The sequence below is a fragment of the Benincasa hispida genome, chromosome 12 (genome assembly GCF_027475165.1).
Source record: "Benincasa hispida cultivar pf3 chromosome 12, pf3_genome.v1.1, whole genome shotgun sequence".
In the NCBI taxonomy this organism is placed as follows: domain Eukaryota; kingdom Viridiplantae; phylum Streptophyta; class Magnoliopsida; order Cucurbitales; family Cucurbitaceae; genus Benincasa; species Benincasa hispida.
The window spans coordinates 62867859-62878019 of record NC_143489.1 but is presented as its reverse complement, the minus strand read 5'-3'; the positions used below and the strand labels follow the sequence as shown (position 1 = coordinate 62878019).

Sequence of the window (10161 nt, the reverse complement as noted above, 5' to 3'; positions counted from 1 at the left end):
GTCATATACTTGAGAAGTATTTTTATTAATTGCAAATTACTATAAAAGAATTTATTGGTGGAGGTGATAGTTGAACTTGACCGGGTCGAGGATGGTGGTGGGAGGTGGCCGATGGTGTTTGCCAGAAAAGATGGCTAGAGATTGATCAGAAGTGGTCATCGGAAACGGTCGCGGAAGTTAGTTGGTGACAAACGTCGGAGATGGTGGACAGAATTCGACCGACAGCGGTTGCTGAAGACAGTGGTTGGAAGTTGATCGGCGTCAGTTGTCGAAGGTGGTGGCGCAGAGTCTTTTTTAAACCAAATAGGAGAGAATAATCACTAAACACTCTAAATTCGTTTTTCTAAAAGTTGGTTGAAAGTGTTTATCCTAAAACAACTTAATTTATAAACCCATTCTTTCAAAATCCATTTAAGATGATTGACAAACACATGAATTTTTTTCCAAAACAACTTATTTTTTAATTTAATCGCTTGAAAAGTATTCCAAACATACCCTTAGATTCATACCAATTTTAGGTGTAATCAGATTATAGGATTGAGCGTAATCAAACTCTTTGAGACCCACACTTAATTTTCATCACTTTTTTTTTTTTTTAAGGAGGATCTTGATTACATATTTTTATAGACACTGTAAAACGCAATGAAATATATCCCACCGTTGTAGACTCCATATGTCGAGTATGATTACACCTAAATAAAATAAAGGTCTAAATCTTATTTTGGTTTATGAACTTTGTATGATGTTCTATTTTGTTCCCTAAATTTTTAAAAATATTCGTGTTAGTCCCTAAATTTTGAATATTTTTTTATTTTGGTCCCTAAATTTTTAAAAATGATTGTTTTAATCCTTGAACTTTTAAAAAATGCTTATTTTGGTCCCTAATATATTAAAATTTGTTAAAATTTTAACAAAATGCCGAGGTGACTTGTATTTTTTTGGATGACTAAGTTACCAAATAAGTTAACTTCGCTAAAAAATCTATAGTTTCAATTTTGAATAAGGTGAGAGAGTGGGAGAATTTAAAAGAAATTTTTAGTTCAAAATTTTGGTTGTTGAGTACTTTGACGTGTTGGTTGTTGTCATTTTACTTCACTTTTATCTTGCTCAATATATCTATAGCCTAGTCATAAAAAATTTAGGGATTAAAACAAACGTCTTTTAAAATTTAAGAACCAACGTAAAACAAGATTCAAGAGACCAAAATAGAATTTAAATAGCGGAAAATAAACCAGTAAATTTTAATCAATGGGCCTGCTTCAATCCGTATGGGGCCAATGGGCCAGATTATTTGGGCCTATTCCAAAACGCCGTCGTTTTAGTTCATAAATCAATAGGATCAAAATGATGTTTGAGAACGGAGAATTAACAAATTCTCTCTCTGAAGCCGCAGGACGTCGCAGCGCTACTTCCGCAGCTTGAGCTTCGTAAGTAGCACTGAAACTTCAAAGCAGAAACCTTTTTTTTCTTTTGAAAATGAAGAATGGATTCAATTTTGTAATTGCGTGAATATCATTTTTTTTTTGTTTGAATTCTCAGTTGAAATGAAGTTTCTAGGTTGGTATGTGAAGATTGGGACAGTGTCAGCTTTGATTGGAGCTTCCATGGAAATGTTCATGATTAAAACGGGCTTCTGTGTGAGAACCCTCCTTTTTCCTCCTTCTTCCTCAATTCACCATTGTTAATTCTTTTTGTTTCTTGTATTTAATTGAAGTACATGTGGTTAATGGCTTCTTCGTCTTCATTTGTGTTCTGTCTTTTTATAAATCTTAGAAAATTGATTGGAGCTTTATCTTGTTCTTTATTAGGGTTTATTTTGCTTTCAATAAATCTAAACTAACTTTTCATTTCCCGTGTTCGATACAACGAAGTAAATAAGTTGAATTGAGTGGAAAATGGAAATTATAATGAACCACAAACTTCATGGGACATTATTTTTTATAAGTTTTGTGGCATATGATATTGGAGGCTGAAGCTAATGCCAAATTCTCAACCGTTGTGGTAATCGCTATTAATCTGACTTATAATGAGAAAACTCGTTAGAATCCTGGCAGTGCTTACTTCAACTGTTTCACAACACTCCTAATTTGGTCGTTTTTATTTTCCAAGTTCCTTCTTAAAACCAGTCTCCCTTCAAAGAAGTGAAGGTGTCGCCAACTTGAGCAAAATTGAACTAGTTATGACGTTATATCCTTGACTAGAATGTTAGAGTTCACATCCCGGCTCCCATGCTTCCTTACCAGATTCTATGCGCACATTGGCATGCCATATGCAAGAAAAATGCAGAAAGGCAGAGCCACCTCTTTATCACTTACCCCTTAGCCTATAGTTTCTGGTCTGCATAAAAGAATGCATTCAGATGGTCTATGACCCCCACAAGCAACATCCATGATTTTCTTGCTCTCGATATGTTGGGCCACTCTTTCCGAGAAGAAAAGAAAACTCTAGGGATGTCCACCCAGAGCCTTGTTTTGGACTTTTTGGTGGGAAAGAAACGACTGGCTATTCAAGGACATATCTTTATCTAATTAAATTTTCATTGAGCTGGTTCTTTTTCAGCTCTACATGGTGTGAACGTATACATCCAGAAACTACAGCCTCACATGTCTTGTTGCTGGTGGCTAAGTTTTTTTTTTCCCCTCCATCTTCTTCTTCTCTAAAAAAAACAAAAGGGGGAAAAAAATTCATTGCTTAATGAAATAGAGGAGTAGAACTCAAACACCTACTGGTGAATTGAAACATAGCTTTCTGGTTGGAGATCAAATGAGGCACGATATAATGAACCAAAGGGTGTTTTGTTTTACAACAAAAGAAAGTGGTAATAACACCTTGTCCATAAAGCAATCAACAGAAGAGGAAGTATCCTTGAAAAGGTGACCATTTCTTTCACCTCTAAGCAATCAGAAAAAGGCACGAGCGAAAGCCAACCATTACACTTTTCTGTACCACCAACAGGATTACCTACCAAAATGGAAGCAAGAATGTTGAAAACGTATTTGGGAACGTTAAAGACCAGCCATAACCCTCCAATATAATTTGGCAAAATGGGTATGCAGAGCAGCATAAACGACCTGGATATTCAGCACTAGATTCACACATGAAGCACTAGGAGGGGGATGGATGAAAATAGGGTGTTCGCCATTGCTGATAGGAATAATACTACATCAATCCAAATTAAGCGACCCAATTTAGACAATATATACTATCTAACAATTTGAAATTCGTAGGCTTAAAAGAATGGATAAACTAATCTAAGCTTCTAAGCAATAAGACCAATATTAAACCAAGTTTAAGGGAAAGAGATGACACTGATTTATACTGGTTCACTCGGTGTGGGCTATATCTAGTTCTCTGCTACTAATGTAGGTTCCACTAAAAATGATTGGGAGAAGAACCCAAGAGTTTGTAACGCTCAAGAATGATTTCTCACTTTTCTCTCAAGGAAAAGGTTCACGTACCACTCTTACAATAGCATTAAACTCTTCAATGGAAGAACAAACACACACACAAACCAAGAAAAACATTTAAAAACAGCAAGCCTTTTTCTTCTTCATCAGTGTGAAAAAATACTCACGGGAGAGAGAAAAAACACTACTGCCTTCTCTGTTTTTAAATTTTCCTCTAGGTTCTGTTTTCGGCAACTACCCCACTAAAAGACGCATGTAGCAGGTTTTTCTTTTTCTTTTCTTTTTTTAATAATTTTATTTGAAATGATGCACCTTCTATTTTGGGGTCCAATTCTTAACAATTACAACCTATTAGCTGTATTCATTCAATGAAAATTTTGTTTCTTGTAAAAAAAATAATAATGATAAAGAAAGTACTGATTCAATCACTCTATTTAGATCAGTTTCTTGTTTGGTCGTCTGTTGATTGGTTTATGATGTTCACTCTATCCTGGCTTTGCATTGTACAGACGATAAAGTAACAGTACTGGAGTCGGAGAAGCTGGCTTGGGAAAACTCGCCTGAGGCTCAAGCAATTAGAGAAGCCCTCAATCCTTGGAGGAACATTGATGCTGCTGCAGAGGCCAGGAAAGACACCTAATGCTTCAACTGCTGACTGGAGGTAGCTGGTTTGCAAGGTTTGTTCATCATTCCATCTTCATAATCATAGAACTGATCATATAGAAAGGTATTGGCAAGGTTGTACCTATGTCCATGCTTTGACTGTGTTGGGGGGGTTAAGTGGGTCGGTTTGAGTCAGTTGAGGTTGAAATAATTTTTTTTTCTTTCTTCTCTCTTCCAAAATGGATGCCTGAGAATGGCATCATGTTTTAAAATTTAAAACTGAGGTTAAGCTGAGCTTGTTGAAAATTAAACTGGCCGCTTGAAAAAAGCAGTAGAAATAAAGCTGAATGCACAGAAACCGACAAAAACCTAATAGAAATTGTACTGATTAGCTTTTCGCTTTATACCTTAAAAAACCAAACATCGCCAAACATTGCTTAGACAACTGACATCACTGACTCAGTTCAATTAATTTTGTTAGCTTTTTTTTTGTTTTGTTTTCCTGCTTTAGGGAGCGACTATGCTTTGACTCGATGCTCGAGTGATACTTGTTTGATTGGCTGTCATGTTATACAAAAAGCCTAAAAAAGGCACAGACTTTTTGAAACAAACCTAACGGTCAGTCTTGGCAAAATATACGGGTCTAGATTCAAAGTGGAATAAACAATGTGCTAGAATAGCTTAGGATCCGGGGGTCGATGTGTTAAAAGTTTGTAGAAACTTATTGTGAAAATAATTTGAATTAGTCAGTTTTTTACCTATTAGAAATTAATGTTGGTCCCACTCATGTAGCTTGTAATTATGGGGGATGTGGAAAGTGGCATAGTGGGGTTGATAGGGGAGATTTTTAAGGTTTGTTAGATGGGTTGTCCCGTGAGATTAGTTAAGGTGCACGTCAGCTGACTTAGACACTCATGGATATAAGAAAAAAAAGAAAAACCAAGTGCGTTGGTAAATATACCAGTAACTAGCTTCTTAGAATTTATCTTCTGCAATTAGATGTCTTGCTTCAAACTTCCTCTTGAACAAAGTGAATATGTTTCAATATGTTTTGTTAGTTTGTACGAAGATGAAACATTGGATTCACAGTAAGCTTGGTTACATTTTTATCATCACAAAAAATGTGATTTTGATAAAGCTAGACAATATGATCTGAACAACTTTGCATTGGATAAGTGAAAAGTAACTCGGTTAAAACATAATGAGAAAACCAACCGAACTCCCAAACTTTAGAGCACCTAGAGTATTGGGTTTACAAATCGGCACCCTTCCTTTATAAAAAATTATCCCAACCCACCCACTATCGGTTGATCTAGTGGCCATAAGAGGAAGTAATGAAAGCAGGGAGATTATTGAAAAATGAGGCCAAAACCCGTAGACCTACACAAGGATTAAAATATATGTTGATAGATTGATATTCATAAATCGGAAGGTTCAACGTGAATATTAAAGATTAATCGATATCTCTGATATCTTTGATAAGAGTTCCCAGAAAACATAAAAAAAATCATCTATTAATTGCAATATGAAGATATATACACTAATAAGAAGATCAATCTCTTAGTTTGGTAAGTAAAAACAACTTAATCATTAATTTAAATAATTTTATAAATGTTTTGCTTTATAGAGATATCTGTCGATATTTATATTTTATCCATATATCCGTAAAATTGGATTCTTATACCATCATCGATATTTTAATCCTTAGGCCATTCTAAGATACCATAAATTGACAAGTTTATATATATATAACAAAATATTATAAGGTTAGGTAGTTGCTTATAAGATGTACTTATACATAGCAGTTTAGAGGCTCCAACGCATTTAAATTTTCTAATAATTAAAAAAAAAAAAAAACTGAAGGAAAAGAACTCCTAAATTCTCGTATCCTAAGATTAGTCTAAAGATGCACATGATGTGGTTTAGAGACTCATAATTTCATTTTCATTTTTTATTTTTTAACAGAAAAACCGACATAACCATTGCATGATTGCATTTGAAACAAAAATGGCATTAAAGTTTTCTAGTTGAACAAAATTTCTCGAGGAAAATAACTGTTGAGTTCTTAAGAAAGAACACATTTTTTTCAGGCGAAAAGAACACATGATTAAGAAACGATATTTGATGGAATTCAAATCTTTGCTCCCAACTCTCTATTTTGCCTTCGAAGTCACGTTGATTTCTCTCAAGTCTAACCATAAACCCCAGACGAAGATTTTGACTTTGTCAATTTTATACCCTATCACTTTAGCCTGCATCCGCATTGACGACAATCCCACGAACAACCAAATCACTGTAACTTGCCTCCCAAATTTTTCTAAAGAATGAACAATGAAAGAACAAATTGTGATGGTAGGATGTTCGAACTTACAAACGAGTACAAACAGCCCTATCATAACTCTACAATCGTTTTGTAGGACAACAACCATCTCTGTCTGTTTACATCGGTATGCAAGAACTCTCTTCTTACTGAAACCTTATGACAAAACTATTTAGCGGTTTCTTCTGATCGGTTTTGCAGGTAGAGAAAATAATTACGGGGGAATCGGACTGAAAGATGTGCAAGCACAGGCTTTTAAGTTTCAACTAATAAGAGGAGGGATTTTAGAAAGGTGTTTCTTTATGACATTGGAGGTTTACTTATGATTGATTCCATATTGAAATTGAATGATATCACCAAGCTGAAGGTCTGATAATTATATTCATTAGCAAGCTCTGCTTTTCTTTTGGTAGAAATATGACAGATTTTCTATTTTCATATAGTCTGAAACCATAATAGAGAATCATAATCCTATATTCTGGATGCCACTCCAATTCTCTTGAACTCATCATGCTTCTTGGACTATAGTCCTTTGGTTCTACTTTTGACTCAAAACCTACCAGATGATTTGACAATGTTGATGCAGTACACCATAGTTGAAAATATTTCTTAAGTGAATGAAAAAGAAAGTTTGTTGTCTAACAATCGATCTGAATCTTATTTTGGTCAACCTTTCACACTAATCCAATGGGGGTTGGTACGTTCAAACATTGTCTCGATTCTTGAATTTTTCATGAAATCTCATTTTTGGTCTCTTTAGTGCATTTGATGTGATACCAAGCAGAGTAAAGGTTTATTTGGAATGACTTTTTAAGTCCGTAAAAACGTTTTGGAAAAATATCAATTTATACCCCTAAATTTTATGAGTTGTATTAATAATTTTGAACTTTTGTGTGTCTATTTAAATTTTCTATTATGTTTCTCTTGGAAAAATCTCGTGTGAAACTTATGATTGTATAAATTGAACCCCTGAATTTTCATAAATCAATCAATTTAAACTATTAGTAATAATTTTCTTCGAGAATCATCCATGCATTTATTTTATTTGTCCAATTTGTTAAACCAATATTTGAAAAAGTCTACATATATTTGAGAATTAAGACATGGATGATTTTCAAAAGTAATAATAACGAAGGGTCTAAATTGATTGAGCGAAATTTCAAGGAAAGTGTAAATTGATATACTTACGAAATGTCAAGATTTTAGTTGACACAACCTATAAAGTTTAAGAGTTTTAATCAATATTTGTCTAATTATATTTTAAGCACAATTAAGAATCGACAATTAAAGATAAATAGAAAATGTAGACGGTAAGAATTAACCTACAGATTTACGTGATTCACTAATAATGTGTTAGCTACGTTCATGGGGCAGAAGGAGAATTATTTTATTAGAGAGAAATATTTAGAATATAGAATAGAGGCGTTTCTAGGATTAAAGAATTTATACAATTCACTTTTCGAGATCTCTATACTTGTTGTTCAAAATGTCATACATCAAATTCAAGATATTTCAACAAATATCTACGTAACCATTACATGAACTATAAGAAGTAGAGTTAGATGGGGAAAGAAATCCGACAGAAGTTGGAATATTCCACTAGTTTGGGAAAAAATACCAAGAAAACAGCCGTTGGGCATCTATGTTTATGTATTTTCACTAATGGCTTTGAATTGATTGGCGAAGAGAGAATCTGAAAGGTCAAAGTGTGAAATCTTTGCACTCAAATTGAGCTCTTTGATTCTAGAAGTTGGTTGGAGTTTGGTCTTTACTCAATTACTTATTAACTAACAAAAATGGTTCAAGAGGATCATCTATATTCAACCAAAGAAATCATCTCAACTTTAAATCGTTTCCATTAGGTTTGAATTAAATTGTTGTCTTTAGTAGTGATATTGCTTTTAAAGGACAATTGGATGGTGCATTGTGGATTTTGTTGTAGGTAAGCTCATGGGTTGGTCGAGCGTGTTTATTTAATGATGGAAGAAAAAAAGAAAAAGATGTTGTCAAGTGCTATTGGAATCATTGAAAGTGAATATGTAAACTAAAGTTGGTTCAAAGATTTTGTTTGATAATGATTTTGTTTTTGACATTTATGCTTGTTTTCTTTCCATCTCCCAATTATAATTTTCGTTTGGTTGTAAAGAAACAATTGAATTCTTGGTCATATTCTAAAATAAAAACAAGTTTTTGAAATTTATTTTTAAGTTTTTAAAATTTGGGGCTGGTTTTTTAAATCATTAGTAGATAGTGTCAGAGAGATAACAAAAGATTGAAATTTACGAGTGAAAATAGTGTTTATAAGCTTAATTTAAAAAAAAAAACCAAATGATTGTCAAATGAAATCTAAATTTTTAGTGTTGTTTATATTTGGTCTCTAGACTTTTAAAAAGTGTCTAATAAGTCTCGGGTTAAATTGTAAATTTGGTATTTATGGTTTGGAGAAAATTAGAATTTAATCTTAGTGATTTATAAATAGAATACAGTTCTTATGGTTTTATGAAACATTAATAAATATTCTATATGGTAGAAACTATTTATGAAGATTTTATCAAATCATAGAGACTATTTATAAGGTTTTATCAAACTAGAAGAACTAAATTGTAACTTTTTCAAAACCATAGTGACGAAATATTTAATTTAGCTTAAACTTTCAATCTTTTTGTCTAATACGTCTTTGAAGTTTCAATTTTGTGTAAAATAGATCATGACTTCATACATAAAACTAAAGTTTTGCATCTCAATAGACATAAAATCCAATTTTGTATCTACTAGATCAATTAATTTTTTAATTTTTTTTTAAAATATCGAAAATTTATTAGACACAAATTTGAAAGTTGAAGGATCTATTAGACATTCTTAAAATATGAAAACATATTAGATACAAAGTTAAGAATTTATAGATTTATTGTAAATATATTTTAAAGTTCAAAGGCCAAGTTAATCGATGCAAACTTAGAAGTTGAAAGGCAAAAATATAAAAATGAGTTTAGTAAAAGAAATAAAAAAAAGATTAAAAATAGTGACTATTTTTGATAGGTAATAGCCAATGAGAGTTGATAATTGGGGATGAAAAACTATTTGAGTGTGAGAGGATGGAAAAATTGTGGAATTCCATTGAGTTTTCAAATAGAAAGGGATATATACAAGAAACTAGAAAGTTAAGTATTCATTGAAAATTTGCTGAAAGAATACAAAATATGGCTTATTTTCCTTGTCAAAAACAACTTTTGACATGTAATCAATCATCTGTAAAATATTTTAATAGGAAAAAAAATATTTTTGTTCAAAAATTTTAAAATAATATTATATTTTTATCGTAAGTTTTGAGTTATTTTTTTTTAGTTAAAATACCATTTTAGTTCATATACTTATCAATTAGGATATTTTGGCCATTGGAATAGAATTCTCGGGATTAAGAAACCAAATCCATGGGATTGGAATGTTTTTTTTATTATTATTTTTAATTGAATGTCATAGGTTTAAGAAAAATTTTCCTTCATTTCCTATGTCTTATCGATGATTGTCAATGATTGTTTGCAATTATCAACCAACATTCATGATCGACCCTAGATGATTGATTGTCTTGACTGTCAACAATCAATTGTCTTCTACATTAGCGGGTGACTGTCTTAATCGCTAGTGGCTGACTGTAGTTACCATTAATGACCAACTATCGCAGTTGTTAACCACCGACTGTAGTGATGATTGGCGACCATACGTCGTGATCGTCAACGACCAACCAACCATCTTGACCGTCAGTGACCAAGTGGCCATCGTGTCATTGTCAATTGATCTTTGTGGTTGTCTTCGGCCGATGCATGGTTGTCA

At 32.7% G+C, this 10161-nt stretch overlaps 1 protein-coding gene across 1 annotated transcript; it reads left to right on the top strand.

Annotated features, from left to right (window-relative positions):
• Nucleotides 1-1342: 1342 nt before the first annotated feature.
• LOC120092786 (DNA mismatch repair protein) lies at nucleotides 1343-6818 on the top strand. Its single transcript, XM_039050991.2, has 4 exons — nucleotides 1343-1427; nucleotides 1540-1635; nucleotides 3917-4084; nucleotides 6532-6818. Exons 2-3 carry the CDS (start codon nucleotides 1545-1547, stop codon nucleotides 4045-4047), a joined length of 222 nt encoding a protein of 73 aa, XP_038906919.1. The 5' UTR covers nucleotides 1343-1427; nucleotides 1540-1544; the 3' UTR covers nucleotides 4048-4084; nucleotides 6532-6818.
• Nucleotides 6819-10161: the final 3343 nt, after the last annotated feature.